Here is a 21,848-nt window from a genome sequence, read left to right on the forward strand (position 1 = left end):
GAAGGGGCCTCTGGAACGGCTGGGACCCTCAACGTGGTTTTCCTTAATTCCCTGAGCAGCCGTGAAGGTGGTGTGGCCAGTCCTCCGCTTCGCTCCGTCAGTTTCCCCCTGCTGAACTGTCGGGTGCGGGGCGGGTGGTGGAGTAGCCTGCGCATGTGCATAGGGGTCGACTGCTGCTGCGGTGCATGAGGGCGCATGCGCGGCGCAGCGCGGCAGTCCTGATGGCCCGGCATGGGTTACCGCTGCTTCCCCTGCTGTTGCTCCTGGTCGGCGCGTGGCTCAAGCTAGGTCAGTGAACCGGCCGTCCATCCCGGGGGCGCTGGGAAGGGGATGGGGCGCTCCGCCCTGACGGGAGAGAGCCCGAAGCCCCTCTGCCGGCTTCTGGGATGCAGCTGCAGCGGCCGGCTGGGGAGGTAGCTCTCGGTGCGCGTGGCTCCTCACCGCCTTGTACTTTTCAACTTCTTGCTGTGGAAGTCTTTCAAACCTAAAAAAGGGAAAGAGAGGCCGGGCGCGGTGGCTCGAGCCTGTAATCCCAGCACTTTGGGAGGCCGAGGCGGGTGGATCACTTGAGGTCAGGAGTTGGAGACCAGCCTGGCCAACGTGAAACCCTGTCTCTACAAAGATACAAAAAAAACAAAAACAAAAAAACCCACAACTATCCGGGCGTGGCGGCGGGCGCCTGTAATCCCAGCTACTCGGAAGGCTGGGACACGAGACTCGCTTGAACCCAGGAGGCAGAGGTTGCAGTGAGCCGAGATCGTGCCATTGCACTCCAGCCTGGGCGACAGATCGATACTTTATCTCAAAAAAAAAAAAAAAGCAAGCCAGACGCGGTGGCTCACGCCTGTAATCCCAGCACTTTGGGAGGCCGAGGCGGGCGGATCACGAGGTCAGGAGATCGAGACCATCCTGGCTGACACAGTGAAACCCCGTCTCTACTAAAAATACAAAAAATTAGCCGGACGTGATGGCGGGCGCCTGTAGTCCCAGCTACTCGGGAGGCTGAGGCAGGAGAATGGCGTGAACCCCGGGGGGTGGAGCCTGCAGTGGGCCGAGATAGCGCCACTGCACTCCAGCCTGGGAGACAGCGAGACTCCGTCTCAAAAAAAAAAAAAAAAAGGAAAGGAGAATATAACGAGGAACGACCCCCGCCCCCACGTACTCCTTGGCCAGCTTAAATAGCTGTCAGTTTGTGGCCAGTCCTGCTCTTGTGGAAACGCACACTCCCCCTCTCCTGGAGCCATTTGGAAGTGGGTCCAGACATTATCCCATTTTATTATAGGGATTTATTAATCTCCAATAGTCAAACCGTTTCTCACCTAAAAAATTGACAGTGCTTCTTAATAATGCATCCAGTCTGTTCAGATTCATCTATTATCTCATAAATGTTTTTTAACGTTTGCTGGCTGAATTAGGGACAAAATAAAGCTCATACATTGCAATTGTATGTTATTTCTTAATTCCGATTCAATCTGAGATTTCCCTACTTACTCCTTTTATTTATTTATTTATTTTTAGTGGGGCGGGGGGCAAGGTCTCGACGTGTTGCCCAGGCTGGAGTGAATGGTTCCATCATAGCTGACTGCAGCCTCAAGCAATCTCTGCCTCAGTTTCCCAAAGTGCTGGGATTACAGGCGTAAGCCGCTCCAGGATGATCTGTTTTTTCCCTTTGCAATATATTTGTTAAAGAAACTGAAAGTGGGCCAGGTGAGGTGGCTCACGCTTGAAATCCAGCACTTTAAGAGCCTGAGGCGGGCGGATCACGAGGTCAGGAGTTCGAGCAGCCTGGCCAACATGGTGAAACCCCGCCTCTACTAAAAAAACAAAAAATTAGCCGGGCGTGGTGGCGGGCGCCTGTAGTCCCAGCTACTCAGGAGGCTGAGGCGGGAGAATCGCTTGAACCCAGGAGGCGGAGGTTGCAGTTTTCCGAGATCGGGCCACTGCACTCCGACCGGGGCAACAGAGCAAGGCTCCGCCTCAAAAAAAAAAATAAATAAATAAATAAAACAAAACAAAAAAAACAACGAAAAACTGAAAATGGATGAAATCACTGTGTGTCAGAATAAGAGATCCAAAGATAGGATCTTGAGGAACGTCAAAAGACCAGGACTCTGCCTTGAAAGAAGTTGTAGTGCTTAGACATCCTTTCTTGGAAAGACACTGTGAAGTGGTGCATCAAGCTGAAGCAGTGTGGCTTATTGGAAACAGCACCGTAAAGAGACCTAAATCTAGTCCTGTCTCCTGCTAACCAGCTCTTTAAGTCATATTTCTTTTTTGGGTCTTGGTTTGCTCCTGTGGAATAAGGAGGTTGAAGCAAAGACCCTTTTTTATTTTTTATTTATTTATTTATTTTGAGACAGAGTCTTGCTGTGTCCCTCCAGGCTGGAGTGCAGTGGCGCGATCTTGGCTCACTGCAACCTCCGCCCCCCCAGGTTCAAGTGATTCTCCTACGTCAGCTTCCAGAGTAGTTGGGATTACAGGTGTACACCATCATACCTGGCTTATTTTTGGTTTTGTTTGTTTGTTTGTTTGAGACGGAGTCTCGCTCCTGTCACCCAGGCTGGAGTGCAGTGGCGTGATCTCGGCTCATGGCAACCTCCGCCTCCTGGGTGCGAGCGATTCTCCTGCCTCAGCCTCCTGAGAGCTGGGATTACAGGCACCTGACACCACGCCCGGCTAATTTTTGTATTTTTAGTAGAGACGGGGTTTCGCCATGTTGGCCAGGCTGGTCTCGAACTCCTGACCTCAGGTAATCTGCCTGCCTCGGCCTCCCAAAGTGCTGGGATTCCAGGTGTGAGCCATCGCACCTGGCTGGTCCTTTTTAATTCTATGATTTTCTGAGGCATTCATACAAGTCTAAAGGTGCTCATTCAACTATTTGGCAATAATTATGCACTTATGGCAGAGGCCAGGGATATACTGTCAAACATATATGTATTATATGCTTCTCTTCTGGTGCATATAATGGTGAGAATCACTAAGAACTGATAAGAGTTCAGTAAGTGGAGAGGAAGAGGCAGAGAAACAGCATGAGCAGAAGGATGGAAAGAAAGTGCTAGATGTATTTTAGGATAGAGTGTCTAAATTCGCCTAGCTGGGACAAGGGCTTCCTGTGTAGAGGAAGAAAAGGGCTTGTGTAGAGGAAGAAAGAGGTAAGTGCAAATCTACCATGTGTTCAACATTTCACCCAAGCTATTTTATTGTTATTATTATCTTTTTTTTTTTTATTTTTTGAGACAGGGTCTCACTCTGTCACCCAGGCTGGAGTGCACTGACACAATGATAGCTCACTACAACCTTGAACTCCTGGGCTCAAGCAATCCTCCTGCCTTAGCCTCTGCACCCTGTCTCTGAGCCATTGCTCCTGGTTCCATGTTATTTTAATTGATACAGCTGCTACCTAAGAGATAGATATTATCCCTATTTTTCATACTTATTTTTTTTCTTTTATTAATAAGCTATGGTCGTCCATAGATATCCCCATTTTTCAGATGAAGAAATTGAATCTCAGCTGGGCGTGTTGGCTCACACCTATAATCCCAGCACTTTGGGAGGCTGAGGTGGAAGGATCATTTGAGCTCAGGAGTTTGAGACCAGCCTGGGCGACGTAACAAAACCCCATCTCTACAAAAAATACAAAAATTAGCCAGGTGTGGTGGTGCACACTTGTGGTCCCAGCTACTCAGGAGGCTGAGGTGGGAGGATTGCTTGAGCCGACGGGGGGCAGAGGTTGCAGTGAACCCAGATTGCACCACTGCACTCCAGTCTGGCTGACAGAGCGAGATCCTGTCACAAAAAAAAAAAAAAAGAAAAGAAATTGAATCTCAGATTAAGTAATTTGCCTAAGGTTTCCCAGCAAATTAAGTGGCAGAACAAGAATGTGAAGCCAAACAAACAAAACGCAAAAGGAATTTTCTTTTTTTCTTTTCTTTTTTTTTTTTTGAGACAGAGTCTCGCTCTGTTGCCCAGGTGGAGTGCAGTGGCACGATCTTGGCTCACTGCAAGCTCCACCTCCTGGGTACACGCCATTCTCCTGCCTCAGCCTCCCAAGTAGCTGGGACTACAGGCGCCTGTCACCACGCCCGGCTAATTTTTTTTTTTGTATTTTTAGTAGAGAAGGGGTTTCACCGTGTTAGCCAGGATGGTCTTGATCTGACCTTGTCATCTGCCCGCCTCGGCCTCTCAAAGTGCTGGGATTACAGGTGTGAGCCACCGTGCCCAGCCCAAAAGGAATTTAAAGCCAGATTTTTAAGCCTCCACATTTTTTGTTGTGTTTTGTTATACCATCATGAGTATTGCATATGATCCAAATATTACCACTTGTTTTATATATATGCATGTATTACTGGTAACTCTCTTTTTTCCTGCAGGAAATGGACAGGCTACTAGCATGGTCCAACTGCAGGGTGGGAGATTCCTGATGGGAACAAATTCTCCAGACAGCAGAGATGGTGAAGGCCCTGTGCAGGAGGTGACAGTGAAACCCTTTGCCATCGACATATTTCCTGTCACCAACAAAGATTTCAGGTACATCAGGTGTTCTTCCAGGAGGAATGAAGACCCTCTCTAATCTCATTCTTTTTTCTTTCTTTTTTTTTTTTGTTTTTTGAGACTGACTTACTCTGTCACCCAGGTGCTGGAGTGCAGTGGCGCAGTCTCACTCACTGCAACCTCCACCTCCCAGGTTCAAGCAATTCTCCTGCCTTCGCCTCCCGAGTAGCTGGAATTACAGGTGTTCACCACCACGCCCAGCTAATTTTTTTTTTTTGTATTTTTTTTAGTAGAGACGGGGTTTCACCATGTTGGCCAGTCTGGGCTCGAACTCCTGACCTCAACTGATCTGCCCACCTCAGCCTCCCAAAGTGCTGGAATTACAGGCATGAGCCACACTGCACCTGGCCTCATTCTTAATATCTAAAGGAAAACTAACTTGTTCACTGTCATGTGTCATCTTTGCAGTGTACTATGGGATAAGTGTTATATATGTTATTCAGATGAAGAACCTGAAATCCAAAGAGGTTTGACTGACTCTCTCAGTTAGTGGATGAGCTTCGCCTGGAACTCAAATCCCTGGGCTCTTGAGCCAGTGCATTTTCCATTACACTGGGCATAGCACTGAGAAATATAAGCAAACGCCAGTCACTCAACAGAACCCTCTTCTACATGGGGAAAGGGATTGGGAGAAGGGACATCACAGTAGAGAGTCCTTTAAATTCCCCTTATAGGCCAGGTGTGCTGGCTCACACCTGCAATGTGAGCACTTTGGGAGGCCGAGGTGGGAGGATTGCTTGAGCTCAGGAGTCTGAGACCAGGCTGGTAACATAGGGAGACCCTATCTCTGCTAAAATAAATAAATAAGTAAATAAGTATATAAATATACACACACATAAATATATATAAATATATATATATAACAATCCATCTTACCCTGCCAATCTGCCCCCTGAAACTTACTAAACCATACAAAAGTATATGAAAATTCATTTTATTATTATTATTGTTATTGTTATTATTTTTTTGAGACAGGGTCTGGCTCTGTCACCCAGGCTGAAGTTCAGTGGTATGATCTCAGCTCACTGCAGCCTCTGCATCCCGGGCTCAAACCATCCTCCCATCTCAGCCTCCTGAGTAGCTGGGACTACAGGTGCGCACTACCACACCCGGCTTATTTTGTTTTGTATTTTTGGTAGAGACAGGGTTTTGCCCTGTTGCCCAGGCTGGTCTCGAACTCCTGGGCTCAAGTGATCCTTCTGCCATGGCCTCCCAAAATGTTGGGATCATAGGTGTGACCCACCATGCCTGGCCTTGAAAATCCATTTTATTTTATTTATTTATTTAGAGACACAGTTTTGCTCTTGTTGTCTAGGCTGGAGTGCAATGGTGTGATCTCAGCTCACCACAACCTCTGCCTCCTGGGTTCAAGAGATTCTCCTACCTCAGCCTCCTGAGTAGCTGGGATTACAGGCATGCACCACCACGCCCAGCTAATTTTTGTATTTTTAGTAGAGACAGGGTTTCTCCATGTTGGTCAGGCTGGTCTCGAACTCCTGACCTCAGGTGATCCACCTGCCTTGGCCTGCTGAAGTGTTGGGATTACAGCTGTGAGCCACCACGCCCGGCCGAAAATCCATTTTAAAAGCCCAATTTTTCACTTCTATTTGGTTCAGTGTTTTTCACCTCTTAAATGGAATTAATAACAATAACACCTGTTACATCTACCTCTAATGGTTGTTGTGAGATTAGATATGTGATGAAGGGCTGGATGCAGTGGCTCATGTCTGTAATCCCAACAATTTGGGAGGCTGAGGTGGGAGGATCACTTGAGCCCAGGAGTTTGAGACCATCCTGGGCAACACAGACCCCATCTCTACTAAAAATAAAAAAAAAAAATTGGCCCTTCATGGTAGCACACGCTTGTAGTCCCAGCTAGTAGGGAGGTTGAGGCAGGAGGATCACTTGAGTGTGGAAGGTTGAGGCTGTAGTGAGCCATGATTGCACCACTGCACTCCAGCCTGGGCAACAGAGAGACATCCTTTCTCAAAAAAAAAAAAAAAAAAAAAAAGATATGTGCTGGAGACCTTTCAGAAAAGAGACACATTCCCTTCCCCACCCTTAAGTCTCCTGCTCAGTGGCTTTATTCAGGATCTCCAAAAACAGGAGCTAACTCACATGATCTTCAGCTGGTAAGTGTATAAACAAAATATGGTGTGTCCATACAATAAGATACTACTCATCGGTAAAAAGGGACAGACTGCTAATGGCAACAACATGGATGAATCTCAGAAGCCTTTTGCTAAGTGAAGGATACCCCAGCCAGACCCAGAAGACTACATACTATATGATTCAAGTTATATGGTGTTCTGGGAAAGGCAAAACTATAGGGACAAAAAAACCTGGTCCGTGGTTGGTGAGTTGCAGGGAAATTTTTTTGGAGGGTGACCGATGGAACTATTCTGTATCTTGATTATTGTAGTGACTATATGCTTTGTCAAACTCACAGAACTGCTGAGCGCAGTGGCTCATGCCTGTAATCCCAACGCTTTGGGAGCCCGAGGTGCGTGGATCACTTGAGCTCAGAATTTTTAGACCAGCCTGGGCAACATAGTGAGACCCCATCTCTACAAAATTAGCTAGGCATGGTGGCATGCACCTGTAGTCACAGCTACTTGGGAGGCTGAGGAGGGAAAATTGCTTGGGCCCAGGAAGTCAAGGCTGCAGTGAGCTGTGATTATGCCACTGCACTCCAGCCTGGGTGACAGAGTGAGACCTGGTCTCAAAAAAATAAATGATTGGCTGGGCGCGGTGGCTCACACCTGTAATCCCAGCACTTTGGGAGGCTGAGGCAGGCAGATCACAAGGTCAGGAGTTCGAGACCAACCTGACCAACATGGTGAAACCCCATCACTACTAAAAATACAAAAATTAGCTGGGTGTGGTGGCATGCACCTGTAATCCCAGCTACAGGAGGCTGAGGCCAGGAGTATCGCTTGAACCCAGGAGGTAGAGGTTGCAGTGAGCTGAGATCACGCCGCTGCACTCAAGCCTGGGCCATAGAGCGAGACTCCGTCTAAAAATAAATAAATAAATAAATAAATAAATAAATACAAAATAATTTGGGCACAGTGGCTCATGCCTGTAATCCCAGCACTTTGGGAGGCCGAGGCGGGCAGATCATGAGGTCAGGAGTTTGAGACCAGCCTGGCCAACATGGTGAAACCCCGTCTCTACTAAAATGACAAAAATTAGCTGGGCATGGTGGTGTGCACCTGTAATCCCAGCTACTGGGGAAGCTGAGGCAAGAGAATTGCTTGAACCCAGGAGGTGGAGGTTGCAGTGAGCTGAGATTGCACCACTGCACTCCAGCCTGGGCAACAGAGCAAGACTCTGTCTCAAAAAGAAAAAAAAAATTGGCCAGTTGTTGTGCCTCACACCTGTAATCCCAACACTTTGGGAGGCCGAGGTGGGTGGATCACCTGAAGTTAGGAGTTCGAGACCAGCCTGGCTAACATTGCGAAACCCTATCTTTACAAAAAATACAAAAATTAGCTGGGCGTGATGATATGCATCTGTAATCCCAGTTACTTAAGAGACTGAGGCTAGAGAATCACTTGAACCCGGGAGGTGGAGGTTGCAGTGAGCTGAAATTGTGCCACTGCACTCCAGCCTGGTCAACAGAGTGAGACTGTGTCTCAAAAAAATAAATAAATAGGCCAGGTGTGGTGGCTCACGCCTGTAATCCCAGCCCTTTGGGAGGCTGAGGCAGGTGGATCACTAGGTCAGGAGTCTGAGACCAGCCTGGCCAACATGGTGAAACCCTGTCACTACTAAAAATACAACAATTACCTGGGTGTGGTGGCAGACGCCTGTAATCCCAGCTACTGGGGAGGCTGAGGCAGGAGAATGGCGTGAAACCGGGAGGCGGAGCTTGCAGTGAGCTGAGATCACACCACTGCACTCCAGCCTGGGCGATAGAGTGAGACTCCATCTCTAAATAAATAAACAAACAAACAAATAAAATAAAAAATTAATTTACCTCACAGAACTAAACACTGAAGAGAGTGAATTTTACTGTATGTGAATTTGTTGTATTCTAATTTAAAAGAAAATCACTCAGGCTTCAGGTTAATTCCTTGGAGATCATGAACACTCTGTGGTGTATAACTTACGGGACAGGGATATCTGAAGTTTCCTGGAGCAGGAGAAGATGGGGTGGGCACAGAACCTCACCAGCTGAACCAGCTGAACTATGTCTTTCCAGGGATTTTGTCAGGGAGAAAAAGTATCAGACAGAGGCTGAGATGTTTGGATGGAGCTTTGTCTTTGAGGACTTTGTCTCCGATGAGCTGAGAAACAAAGCCACCCAGCCAATGAAGGTGAGAGAATCTGGTCTTGCAGCTGAGGGGATAGGAGTGGGACCTGGACAGGGAATCCTGTGGGACATGGGTTACCTGGGACACAGTGGAGAATCAGACCTGAGAGCTGGAGGCAGAGGGGAAGCAAGAGAAACTCACCATGGAGTGTCAGATCAGTACACACTCCCAGGAAGTTAACCCTGAACCCAAGTTAGCTCTTGCCTAAATGTCCAAGTCAGGATAGGGTCCAAGGAACTTGAATCAAGAGATCACCTTGGTGGGCTGGGCGTGGTGGCTCATGCCTATAATCCCAGCACTTTGGGAGGCTGAGGTGAGTAGATCACCTGAGGTCAGGAGTTCAAGACCAACATGGCAAAACCCTGTCTATACTAAAAATACAAAAATTAGACAGGCGTGGTGGCATGCTCCTGTAATCCCAGCTACTCAGGAGGCTGAGGCATGAGAATCGCTTGAACCTGGGAGGCAGAGGTTGCAGTGAGCCGAGATGGCACCATTGCACTCCAGCCTGGGTGACAGAGTGAGACTCTGTCTCAAAAAAAAAAAAAAAAAAGATCACCTTGGCAAGCCAACCTCTAATAAGGGTGGTAAGATGGGCTCTATAAAGATTCCAGTCTCAGCTGGGTGCAGCAGCTCACGCCTGTAACCCCAGCACTTTGGGAGGCCGAGGTGGGACAATTGCTTGAGCCCAAGAATTCAAGACCAGCCTGGGCAACATAGATCCCATATCTACAAAAAAAAGAAAAAAAAATTAGCTGGGCATGGTCATGCACACCTGTAGTCCCAGCTACTCAGGAGGTTGAGGTGGGAGGATTACCTGAGCCCAGGAGGTTGAGACTGCAGTGAGCTGTGATGGTGCCACTGCACTCTAGCCTGAGTGACAGAGCAAGATCTTATCTCAAAAAAAAAAAAAAAAAAAATTTCAGCCACAACCTCACTTAGACCACCTGAGTCTCAGCCTGATGTCTCTGTTCTGCGTCCTGTGGCTCAGTCGGGGAGGTGCCTTTGCTGGGCCAGAGCATCTTGCAGTCTGTCTCCTTTTTTGCAGCCTGTACTTTGGTGGCTTCCAGTGGAAAAGGCATTTTGGAGGCAGGTAAGGGCTGATTCCGCTACCTCATTTTCTGCCCCTGCTTGACTCTTTTATTCTCCAGGCCCAGCCTCCTCTCTACCCCTCGTACATCCAGGAACACTGAGTTTCAAAGGAGGATAGGGGAATATCAGGGAAATCGCTCAGCAGGCCTGTTTCGCCTGCCCGAATCCTGTTTCCTGTTACCCATCTATTTCTCCCTTCAGCCTCCTGTAGTCCCTTTTTCTGATTCCGACCACTCGTCACTCACCCGGCTCTCTTCCAGCTCTCTTGCTCCATCTAGTGGTAAAAGCTGAACGCGGGCGCCCTAAACCTAGCCTGCCTCCGACTTAATGCGCTCCCGGAAGCCTGTCTCACTTAATCCTGGCTGTCAGCCTGCAGGTCCTGGCTCTGGCATCCGAGAGAGACTGGAGCACCCAGTGTTACACGTGAGCTGGAATGACGCCCGTGCCTACTGTGCTTGGCGGAGAAAACGGCTGCCCACGGAGGAAGAGTGGGAGTTTGCCGCCCGAGGGGGCTTGAAGGGTATCCAGATGATAAGGCGATTTTCCTTTATTCTTCTCCCCATCCTGCCCAGTATGAGGGGCTTTAAAGGGTGGGAAGGGGCTGGGCGCGGTGGCTCATGCCTGTAGTCCCAGCACTTTGGGAGGCTGGGGCAGGAGGATCGCTTGAGGCCAGGAGTAAAAGACCAGCCTGGGCAATATAGGGAGACCCTGTCTCTCTGAAAAATACAAAAATGAGCTGGGCCTGGTGGCATGTGCCTGTAGTCCCAGCTACTCAGGAGGCTGAGGTGGGAAGATCCTTTGAGCCTAGGAGTTCAAAGCTGCAGCGAGCTATGATCGCACCACGGCTCTCTGGCCTGAGTAACAGAACAAGACCCTGTCTCAAAAAACAAGGGGGGGTGGTGGGGCAGGAAGGGTCTGTATTCCCTAGAGCAGTGCTTCTTAAGCTATCTGTGGTGGAGGACCAGTGTTTTTTTTGTTTTGTTTTTTGTTTTTATTTCTAGTCCATCTCAGACTGATCATAAAATTAATAACTGGAAAATTGAAAGAACAGACATAAAATATTTTATTGGAAATTCCACAGACATGTTACATTTCAATAAATATAACTAGAGCAACATAGCGTAAGGAAAAAGAAGAATTACCAAGACTACACACTTCTGCCTCTGGGGTACAGGGATTAATGTTAAGAATCACTGTTTGCGTCCGGGTGCAGTGGCTCACGCCTGTAATCAAAGCACTTTGGGAGGCCGAGGCAGGTGGATCACGAGGTCAGGAGGTTGAGACCATCCTGGCTAACACAGTGAAACCCCGTCTCTACTAAAAATACAAAAAAAACATTAGCCAGGCTTGGTGGTGGGCGCCTGTAGTCCCAGCTACTTGGGAGGCTGAGGCAGGAGAATGGCGTGAACCTGGGAGGTGGAGGTTGCAGTGAGCCAAGATCGTGCCACTGCACTCCAGCCTGGGCGACAGAGTGAGACTCCGTCTCAAAAAAAAAAAAAAAAAAAAAAGAATCACTGTTTGCTCCTAACTCGGTCATTTGTCATTCTGCAATCCTAATTACACAGAAAGTTAGGACAGCAAAAAGCAACTCCCCACATTAAACCCCTCTACACAATCTTTCAGTGAACACCAGGTACATCAGTGATCAAAGATTTTTGTTTTTTGTTTTTTGTTTTGAGACAGTCTAGCTCTGTCGCCCAAGGCTGGAGTACAGTGGCATGATCTCAGCTCCCTGCAACCTCCGCCTCCCGGGTTCAAAGGATTCTCCTGCCTCAGCCTCCCTAGTACCTGGGATTACAGGCACCTGCCACCATGCCCGGCTATTTTTTTTTTTTTTTTTTTTTGAGACAGAGTCTTGCTCTGTCGCCCAGGCTGGAGTGTGGTGGTGCGATCTCGGCTCACTGCAAGCTCCGCCTCCCGGGTTCACGCCATTCTCCTGCCTCAGCCTCCCAAGTAGCTGGGACTACAGGCACCCGCCACCTCGCCCAGCTAATTTTTTGTATTTTTAGTAGAGATGGGGTTTCACCGTGTTAGCCAGGATGGTCTCGATCTCCTGACCTCCTGATCCGTCTGCCTCGGCCTCCCAAAGTGCTAGGATTACAGGCGTGAGCCACCGTGCTCTGCATAATTTTTGTATTTTTAATAGAGACGGGATTTCACTGTGTTGGCCAGGCTGGTCTCGAACTCCTGACCTCGTGATCCACCTGCCTCGGTCTCCCAAAGTGCTGGGATTACAAGTGTGAGCCACCGCGCCCAGCCAATGATCGAAGTTTTTAATATGACCTGTGAGGTTGCCTCTGGCTCGTTCATTTATGCAATCTAAGTCCAATTTCAAGTTTCTCAGTTTCTGTACTTTTCTCAACATGAACTGATAACAGATGCTTTATAAACTGGCTCACTTCCCAGAACCATGCTTAGGATTGCATTGCCCTGGAGCACATGAGGAGGCCAGGGCCCTCTAATGCAGTTCAGCGAGTGGAGACGATGGGCGTGGGAAATAAAAGCAGGTCATTCACTCTTTTTTCTCATCACCCTCTAACTTCCTTTTGGTTCCCTCACTCTTTCTGTGTTCTTTTTTCCTTCCCTAATTCTTCACCTCCCCCTCCTCTGCTGCCTCCTTGCTCTCCTCGCAGGTCAAGTTTATCCATGGGGGAACCAGTTCCAGCCAAACCGCACCAACCTGTGGCAGGTAAGACCTACGTTCCTCCTTTCACCAAGCATTGACAGAGACCTGCTGGAGGCTGGGCACTGTGTTGTTAGGCCGCGGCATCCAGAGGGCTTGGGTTTTAATGCAACTGATGACTCATAAGCTGGTAAAGCAAAAGACAATGGGTCATAAGTACTTTCTTTTTTTTTTTTTTTTTTTTTCCTGAGACAGAGTCTCTCTCTGTTGCCCACGCTGGAGTGCAGTGGTGCGATCTTGGCTCACTGCAGCCTCCGCCTCCTGGGTTCAAGTGATTCTCCTGCCCAAGTCCCAAGCAGCTGGGATTACAGGTGCATGCCACCACGCCCAGCTAATCTTTTATTTTTTGTAGAAGCAGGGTTTCACCATATTGGCCAGGCTGGTCTTGAACTCCTGACCTCAGGTGAGCCACCATGCCCAGCCAGCATAAGTACTTTCTATTAAAGATTTGTAGGGCTGGGTGCAGTGGCTCACGCCTGTAATCCCAGCACTTTGGAAGGCCAAGGCGGGTGGATCACCTGAGGTCAGGAGTTCAAGACCAGCCTGGCCAATATGGTGAAACCCTGCTTCTACAAAAAATAAAAGATTAGCTGGGCGTGGTGGCATGCACCTGTAATCCCAGCTGCTTGGGACTTGGGCAGGAGAATCACTTGAACCCAGGAGGCGGAGGTTGCAGTGAGCTAAGATCATGCTGCCACTGTACTCTAGCCTAGGTAACAGAATGAGACCCTGCCTCAAAAAAAAAAGTGAATAAATAATAAATAAAACTAAAATAAGCAAATAAAAAAGCACTGTCCTGAGAAGGCCAGCAGGAATAGGCTGCAGTGCCCAGGCATGAGGCACGGGGGCAGGATGCAGAGGATCCTGTCTTCTTGAGGCTCTGTGGCATGTGGGGTTCCAGGCAGAGGGCAGGATGTTGCTGAGAGTGGAGAAGTCAGGTGTAGGCTGGGCTTGACCTGGAGCCCTGTGGGTACAGGGGAAACACTCTTCCTAATCCAGCAGGGGGGTCACCCTGGGGATGTGAGGTGATGGGTTTGGGAGCTCTGGATAGGAATCTTAGGTCACTGCCCCATGCCCACAGCAAGACGTGCAACAGCAAGATGACCTTGTTTTTCCTCTGGATAGGCATGAGGACCTGCTTTGGGACAGGTGGTAAATCCTTTACCCTTCCTTTCTCCCATCAGGGCAAGTTCCCAAAGGGAGACAAAGCTGAGGATGGCTTCCATGGAGTCTCCCCAGTGAATGCTTTCCCCGCCCAGAACAACTACGGTAAGAACTCTCTTGGGCTTGCGGCTGTGCCCACGAACTGGCTGCTGGGACCATCGTGTCTGAGAGAGGAGGCAGAGGGAAGCACCTCCCTTCTTCCAGTTGGCCCCCAGGACCTCAGAGGGTAGGCGGGGTGGTCTGCGGGTCCCAGCCTGGCCTGACCCGCCGGTGGGGCTGCAGGGCTCTATGACCTCCTGGGGAACGTGTGGGAGTGGACAGCATCACCGTACCAGGCCGCTGAGCAGGACATGCGCGTCCTCCGGGGGGCATCCTGGATCGACACAGCTGATGGCTCTGCCAATCACCGGGCCCGGGTCACCACCAGGTGAGGGGCTTGGTTCCAGGCAACGCGGGGCCTTATAGCTGGGGGCTGAGATCTGAATCCCAGTCCCGGAGCGCCCCCACCTTCACACCACCAACCGTCTGTGTGTAATGAGCTGGTCCCAGCACCTCCCTGAGCCTGTGCCCAGTTGTGGGTACAGAAAAGAAAGCCAGCAGCACTTGCTATGAAAAGCAAAGGGACCCAGGACACCTTGTGACTCTCCTGCCAGCTCTTGGTACCCAGGGAGACTGTGTGTGGCATCTTAATTATGGGGTTTCTCCTCTTGTCCTTACCACTAGGTGGGCAAAGGGAGGGAAGTAGAATGACCACACCAGTAGGTCATTATTGGTGGTCATGGACTTACTGACTCTTCAAACTGGTGGGCACACGAAAAATCTTTTTTTTTTTTTGAGACAGAGTCTTGCTCTGTTGTCCAGGCTGGAGTGCAGTGGCGCAGTCTCAGCTCACTGCAGCCTCAAACTGCCAGGCTGTAGCGATTCTCCCACCTCAGCTCCTCAAGTACCTGGGACTACAGGCGTGCACCACTATGCCCAGCTAATTTTTGTAGAGATGAGTTTTTGCCATGTTGCCTAGGTTTGTCTCATACTCCTGGACTCAAGCAATCAGCCCACCTTGGCATCCCAGAATGCTAGGATTACAGGCGTGAGCCACTGCACCCGGCCGTGATATTCTCATTGCTTGTGGACAGGTTTTCTCTACTGAGCTGTTGTCAACTGCTAACAAAGAAGTCAGTCACTGTCTTTTCTGCTCTCCAGTGCTGTCTCTCGGGGCCACTGTCCCTCCCCCTACTCTTGCAAGGCTCCTTTTGTCCCAAAGCCCCTTCTTGTCCCCTTTCTCCCAGGACTGGCACAGGCTCAGGACCTGTCCTCACACCAGGCTTCTTTCCAGACCATGCCCTCCCCAGCCCTCAGGCTCCCTGATCCTGGCCGGCCCTGTGGGTGAGGCAGGGAAGACGGGTAAGCCCCCAGGCCTCTTTCTCAGGGCGTGTCCGTCCTCTCTTCCCTTCTCTGCTGGCAGGATGGGCAACACTCCAGATTCAGCCTCAGACAACCTTGGTTTCCGCTGTGCTGCAGACGCAGGTCGGCCACCAGGGGAGCTATAAGCAGCCGGATGGTGACAAGGAGAAAAGCCCTCCAGGGTCACTGTCATTCCCTGGCCATGTTGCAAACAGTGCAATTCCAAGCTCGGGAGCTTCAGCCTCAGGAAAGAACTTCCCCTTCCCTGTCTCCCATCCCTCTGTGGCAGGCGCTTCTCACCAGGGTAGGAGAAGACTCAGCCTCCTGTGTTTTGGAGAAGGGGCCCAACGTGTGTTGACGGTGGCTGGGAGCCAGGTGTTTCTCTTAGAGGCCAAGTATTATTGACACAGGATTGCAAACACGCAAACAATTGGAACAGAGTGCTCTGAAAGGCCATTTGTTAAGCATTTTAAAATCTATTCTCTCCCCCTTTCTCCCTGGATGATTCAGGAAGCTGACGTTGTTTCCTCAAGGCAGAATTTTCCTGGTTCTGTTTTCTCAGCCAGTTGCTGTGGAAGGAGAATGCTTTCTTCGTGGCCTCATCTGTGGCTTCGTGTCCCTCTGAAGGAAACTAGTTTCCACTGTGTAGCAGGCAGACATGTAACTATTTAAAGCACAGTTCAGTCCTAAAAGGGTCTGGGAGAACCAAATGATGTACTAGGTGAAGCAGTGCATTGTGGGAATCACAAAGCAAATAGTACTCCAGAAAGACAAATATCAGAAGCTTCCTATTCTTTTTTTTGTTTGTTTTGAGACAGGTTCTTGCTCTGTTGCCCAGGCTAGAGTGCAGTGGTGATCACAGCTCACTGCAGCCTTGAGCTCCTGGGCCCAAGCAATTCTCCCACCTCAGCCTCCTGAGTAGCTGGGACTACAGGTGTGCACCACCATGCCTGGCTAATTTTTTGAATTTTTGTAGTGATGGGATCTCACTCTGTTGCCCAGGGTGGTCTCGAACTCCTGGCCTCAAGCGATCCTCCCACTTCGACCTCCCAAAGTGCTGGGATTACAGGTGTGAGCCACCTTGCCTGGGCCCCCTTCTCCATATGCCTTCAAAAACATGTCTCTGGAGAGTAGCCTGCTCCCACCCTGTCACTGGATGTCATGGGGCCAATAAAATCTCCTGCGATTGTGTATCTCAGACATTTCTGTGTCTTTGATCCTCACCCTGTGACCCTAAGGCCTGAGTGTCAGTAACTCTGGGCCTCCCCTAAAGAGAAATGGAGATGGTGGCTCATCTAGGAAGTGGAGGAGCAGGGTGTTCCTGGTTCTCAGGCCACGTGTGATCTCTGCCCACCCAGGGCCTGCCCCAGCCTGCAGGTATTGCTGTGTGGTGGGAACACCCGCTTCCCTTGTGCACAGCCTTTGAGAGGGGATCGTGGCCTCAGCTCCAGGGGTTCCTGGCCAGGGCCAAGCGCTCCTTCTGCAGAGGCCTGCACGCGTCTCACCCCTTTGACTTGTATTTCCGTGGCTTCCCCTCCCCACCTGCCCCCAGCCCTTCCTGACTGGCTAGCCCCTCAGTAGTCCTCCTCGGCCAGGGAGAGGAGCACGGCCTTGGGTGTGTTCTCGAAAAGGGCAGCTCGGTTCTGCTGCTGCCCCTTCTTCACCCAGTGGCCATAGATTCGGAAAGCGTAGGCGTCGATGAGCCGGCGCAGAGGCCGGAGGGCGTAGGGGTCTCGGATGACGATCTCCCGGGTCACTGGCTTCACCCGGCGGTACTGGTAGTAGATCCGCACTGAAGCCAGCACGGTGAGAGCGATCACCTGCAGGGCCAGCCAGAGAAGTTGGGCTGCAGCACCCCCCTGCCAGGCCCTGCCCCTCCAGCGCAGGGACGCTCTGGGCTCGTTTGCCACGAAGCCTTGGGTGGCTTCTGCGGGGCCCTCCTAGTGTCCCCCACTTCCCACTTGGCCAGCATCCGCAGGGATGGAGCCAGTGGGCCGACACCTGCCATCTCTGAAGCCATCACAGGGCGGCTGGGAGGGGAGGGGTGGGTACTCTGGAAATTCACGGGGTGTAAGGACCCCTGGGAGAGGAGAAGGCTTAGAGGTTTGCACATGGGGAGCTGGCGGGCCTGGATCAGGACGCTTCGTACCTTGAACTTCCCTCGGGGGCTGAAGTGCCGCACTTCCTCCACCACGTACTGCTGGAAGAAGGGGTGTGCCAAGGCCTCTTCCGCTGTGTAGCGGTTCTGGGGTTGCACCACCAGGAATCGGGAGACCTGTGAGAGGAGGAGAGGGGAACCGAGAACGTCAACGCAGGTCCCCTCCAGCATGTCAGGAGAGGGGGGGCCTCCCTGGGCAGGGGCACCTGGCATGGCGGCCCTGAGCCCAGGAGCCAGTTGGCCTGGCCTCTCACCAGGTCCTTCACAGTGTCCGAGTAATCATCCCACTCAGGCGAGCCAAACTGGTAGTTGCCACTCATGATCATCCTCAGCATCAGCATCTGCTTCCGGTGCCAGAAGGGCGGGGAGCCGGCCAGCAGCGTGTACATGATGACGCCAGTGCTCCACCTGGACATGCGAGGGCCCAGGGCCACTTACCCAGCGCCAAGGGCACCGGCCCAGCCCTGCCTGCTTCCTCCCTTGCCCAGCCTAGCTGGGTGCTCCTCCTTTCCTGGCGCACTCACATGTCCACCTCTTTCCCGTAGCCCGGGTGGTCCTCATTCATGGAACACTCGATAATCTCAGGGGCCAGGTAACTGGGGGTCCCGCAGACCTCTGCAGGAAGTCATCATCAGGGCAGGTCAGCAGGGCGCTCAGAAGAGGAAGTCCAGGCTGGCCGCAGTGGCTCGTTTCTATAATCCTAGCACTTTGGGAGGCCGAGGCAGGTGGCTCACCTGAGGCCAGGAGTTCAAGACCAGCCTGGCCAACATGGCGAAACTCCATCTCTACTAAAAATACAAAAATTAGCTGGGCGTGGTGGCATGTGCCTGTAGTCCCAGTTACTCAGGAGGCTGAGGTGGGAGAATCGCTTGAACCTGGGAGGTGGAGGTTGCAGTGAGCTGAGATCGCCCCACTTCACTCCAGCCTGGCGACAGAGTGAGACTCTGTCTCAAAAAACAAAAAAAAAAAAGAGGAAGTCCAAAGAGACAATGGAGATGGAACAGAAATGGTACTTGGGCTGGGACTCCCCCAACATCCACCAACTTCAGGGCCTAGGGCAGGGCGGGGTACTGCCCACAGGGCCACCAGCTCACAGCCCATTGCCTCCCTGGTCACTTCTAACCATCCTGGCCTGGAACAAGGGTAATGGGAACCTGGGAGAGGACTTACCTGAAGAAATGCCTAGCCCTGCTGGGCGCAGTGGCTCATGCCTGTAATCCCAGCACTTTGGGAGGCTGAGGCGGGCAGATCACAGGGTCAGGAGTTCGAGACCAGCCTGACCAACATGGTAAAAGCCTGTCTCTACTAAAAATACAAAAGTTAGCCGGGAGTTGTGGCACGTGCCTGTAATCCCAGCTACTCAGGAGGTTGAGGCAGGAGAATCGCTTGAACTCGGGAGGTGGAAGTTGCAGTGAGCCGAGATCGTGCCACTGCACCCAGCCTGGGCAACAGAGTGAGACTCCATCTCAAAAAAAAAAGAAAGAAAGAAAAAGAAAAAAAAAATTCCTAGCCCTTGAAATGGTGGAATTTTTATTCCGGGGAACAATTAAGTTAGGGGAGAAACCCAGGCCATCTCTATTCCGCGAAGGGTTGATTGAGCACCCGAGGACCGGACGTGGGCCAAGGCCATGTTACCAGACCTCGCAGCCTCTCTCCCGGCTCCAGCTGGCAGGAAAAGCCAAAGTCTGTGAGCTTGATGTTCATGTTGTCATCCAAGAGAATGTTCTCAGGCTTCAGGTCCCGGTGCACGATGTTGAGTTTGTGCAAGGTGCAGATCACCTCCAGCAGAGCTCGCATGATCTTTCTAGGGTGGGGCATACACTTGTTACTCTTCCTCTGCTCAGGGTCAGGCAACAGGCAGGGAGACACAGCTCACATTTCAGCCACACTGCAAGGGAGCAGCACACATGCCCAGCCCAGACACGTGTGCGCCCTGCCTCCCCTGAGACCCCAGTGCCTGTGGCCCTAGGCCAAAAGGGAGGGAGCAAAGGGCAAAGGGACCTCACCTGGTTTCCTTCTCACTCAAGGTGACCTTCTCAGTGAGGTAGTCAAAGAGCTCCCCTCTCTTCATCCTGTGGAAACAGAGGGTTGATAGCTGGATCGGTCCCAAGACCACCACCGCCCTTACCCTGCTCCCAGAGAGCTGCCTTCCACCCTGATACCTCTAGAAGCTAAGTGGGCCGCTCCCCGTGGAGAACCACAGTCTGGGGAGAGGAGCCGGGGAAGTGAGGAGAGAAGTGTTCTGGAAGAACTGGGAGAAAAGCAGAGGAGGCTGGAGAGGTGGCCCACATCAGGGGCTCAGGCTCTCATCAACTCTTCGCGGAATAGAGATGGCCTAGGTTTCTCCCCTGACTGAATTTTTCCCCTGGAAAAATTTTTCCCACCATTTCATGGGGTAGGCATTTCTTCAGCTAAGTCCCCTCCCCAGGTTCCCATTACGCTAGTTCCAGGCCAGGATGGCTAGAAGTGACCAGGGAAGCAATGGGCCCCGAGCTGGTGGCCCTGTGAGCAGTACCTTGCCCTGCCCTGGGCCCTGAAGTTGGTGGACTTGGGGGAGTCCTGGCCCAAGCACCATTTCTGTTCCATCTCCATTATATCAGTGTCTTCCCATCTGTGGAAGTGACAGTGTGGACTGGGATGTATCGGGGCCTAAATGATGGCTGGAGGCTGAAAGAGGGGACTATGAACCACTGGCCCAGGACCCCAGACCCAGCTCAGAAGGACATGAGTATCCCGATTTTTTTTTTTTGAGATGGAGTTTTTGCTCATTGCCCAGGCTGGAGTGCAATGATGCAATCTCAGCTCACTGCAACCTCTGCCTCCCAGGTTCAAGCAATTCTCTTGCCTCAGCCTCCCGAGCAGCTGGGATTACAGGTGCCCACTACCACACCCAGCTAATTTTTGTATTTTTAGTAGAGACAGTGTTTCATTATGTTGCCCAGGCTGGTCTTGAACTCCTGACCTCAGGTGATCACCCGCCTCGGCCTCCCAAAGTGCTGGGATTACAGGCGTGAGCCATCACGCCTGGTCGAGTATCCCGATTTTTTCCCAGGAAACGAATGGGAAGAATCGGCTGTGCAAGAGTTACAGGAGCAAAGTTTGCCAACTACAGGATTAAGAATTGAGGTTCAATCTTCTTACCTCCTGGGATGATCTAGAAAGAACTCTGCTAGAACAATCTAGTTATACCCTGGAGGGCTCCTCAGGGCAGCATTAAAAATAGCTTCCCCCAGCAACTTCTTCAAAGGTTAAAGACATTTGAGCTGTCCCCAAAGGCTATACAGGACAGTGCCACAGAGCAGTCAAGACAGCTGCGGCTGGTGAGTCTGGAGGGGTCCAAGAAAGTCTCCCTCTGTTGCCCAGGCTGGAGTGCAGTGGCACGATCTCAGCTAACTGCAACCTCTGCTTCCTGGGTTCAAGTCATTCTTGTGCCTCATCCTCCTGAGTGACTGGGATTACAGATATCTGTCACCTTGCTGGGCTAACTTTTGTATTTTTTGTAGAGATGGGGTTTCGCCATGTTGCCCAGGCTGGTCTCGAACTCCAGGCTTCATCTGATCCGCCTGCCTCAGCCTTCCAAAGTACTGGGATTACAGGGGTGAACCACCATGCCCGGCCTTAATTTTATATTTTTTTGTAGACATGGGGTCTCACTTTGTTGCCCAGGCTGGTCGCAAACTCCTGGCCTCAAGCAATCCTCCCACCACAGCCTCCCAAAGTGTTGAGATTACAGGTGTGAGGCACCGTGCCTGGCCGATAATAAGTCTGGAATTTGCATTTCACAGAGCACTTTGTGTTGTTCACATTTGATGCTTAGCAATAAGGGGCTCATCTTACTAATCCTATTGATGCCAAAGCAGGGGCATGATGATGGTGGTGATGGTGATGATGATATTGATCTTTGGACCATACCCCAGATGCAACCTCTACCACTTGCCTCTCTCCTCGATACTGCTGGCCTCCCTTTTTCCAATCCCGCCTCATTACAGTTGTCCCTAGATAGTCAGTGAGATCTTTTCAAAAGGAAGTCAGGCTGGGCGCGGTGGCTCACGCCTGTAATCCCAGCACTTTGGGAGGCCGAGGCAGGTGGATCACTTGAGGTCAGGAGTTCGAGACCAGACTGGCCAACATGGCAAAACCCTGTCTCTACTAAAAGAGTACACACATAAAAAATTTGCTGGGCATGGTGGTGGGTGCCTATAATCCCAGCTACTTGGGAGGCTGAGGCAGGAGAATCGCTTGAACCCAGGAGATGGAGGTTGCAGTGAGCCGAGATCATACCACTATACTCCAGCCTGGGCGACAATAGCAAAACTCTGTCTCAAAAAAAAAAAAAAAAAAAGTAAATCAGATCATGTCACCCTCCCAGTCTTGACCCTCCAAACTCCTTACCATGGCTGAAATGTCTGCAGGACCTGGTCTTTGGTGCTGACCGACCTTACAACCTGCCACCCTCTGCTTGGGTCACTTCCTGGACATG

General features: G+C 51.0%; 2 protein-coding genes across 11 annotated transcripts in view; one reads left to right on the top strand and one right to left on the bottom strand.

The window, feature by feature from the left end:
* The first annotated feature begins 17 nt into the window (after positions 1 to 17).
* Positions 18 to 16,408, top strand: SUMF2 (sulfatase modifying factor 2). 5 transcript variants are annotated; one of them, XM_024241320.3, is made up of 9 exons: positions 153 to 288; positions 4,371 to 4,527; positions 8,759 to 8,873; positions 9,919 to 9,963; positions 10,332 to 10,482; positions 12,596 to 12,651; positions 13,830 to 13,914; positions 14,092 to 14,236; positions 15,272 to 16,408. In XM_024241320.3, exons 1-9 carry the CDS (start codon positions 186 to 188, stop codon positions 15,354 to 15,356), a joined length of 942 nt encoding a protein of 313 aa, XP_024097088.1. In that variant the 5' UTR covers positions 153 to 185; the 3' UTR covers positions 15,357 to 16,408. The 5 variants fall into 5 exon arrangements, with proteins under 5 accessions (XP_009241049.1, XP_009241048.1, XP_054416521.1 ...); XM_009242774.4 differs by lacking the exon at positions 14,092 to 14,236 and having other exon boundaries at positions 18 to 288; XM_009242773.3 differs by lacking the exon at positions 9,919 to 9,963 and having other exon boundaries at positions 18 to 288.
* The window catches only part of PHKG1 (phosphorylase kinase catalytic subunit gamma 1), a 13,721-nt gene continuing 7,546 nt past the window's right edge, over positions 15,674 to 21,848 (bottom strand). For 4 of the 6 annotated variants that reach the window (XM_024241318.3, XM_054560542.2, XM_054560539.2 and 1 more), the window contains 6 exons: positions 19,375 to 19,440; positions 19,009 to 19,172; positions 17,893 to 17,983; positions 17,623 to 17,776; positions 17,360 to 17,485; positions 15,674 to 17,030 (listed from right to left, as the gene is read on the bottom strand). In XM_024241318.3, the coding sequence (XP_024097086.2) occupies positions 16,785 to 17,030; positions 17,360 to 17,485; positions 17,623 to 17,776; positions 17,893 to 17,983; positions 19,009 to 19,172; positions 19,375 to 19,440 (847 nt within the window). In that variant the 3' untranslated portion in view covers positions 15,674 to 16,784. Of the gene's footprint in view, positions 17,486 to 17,622; positions 17,777 to 17,892; positions 17,984 to 19,008; positions 19,173 to 19,374; positions 19,441 to 19,883; positions 19,980 to 21,848 lie in introns of all 6 variants that reach the window. The other 2 variants (XM_054560543.2, XM_054560540.2) reach the window with 2 other exon arrangements.

Source organism: Pongo abelii, chromosome 6, assembly GCF_028885655.2.
Source record: "Pongo abelii isolate AG06213 chromosome 6, NHGRI_mPonAbe1-v2.0_pri, whole genome shotgun sequence".
Taxonomy (NCBI): Eukaryota; Metazoa; Chordata; class Mammalia; order Primates; family Hominidae; genus Pongo; species Pongo abelii.

What these genes read in the sequence shown, in the direction of transcription:
- SUMF2 (XM_009242774.4), top strand. Translation starts at nt 186, where the DNA reads ATGAGGGCGCATGCGCGGCGCAGCGCGGCAGTCCTGATGGCCCGGCAT. An exon ending in CGGCGCGTGGCTCAAGCTAG is followed by an intron (nt 289 to 4,370) that starts GTCAGTGAACCG and finishes TTTTTCCTGCAG; the next exon opens with GAAATGGACAGGCTACTAGC. An exon ending in CGCCCGAGGGGGCTTGAAGG is followed by an intron (nt 10,483 to 12,595) that starts GTATCCAGATGA and finishes CTCTCCTCGCAG; the next exon opens with GTCAAGTTTATCCATGGGGG.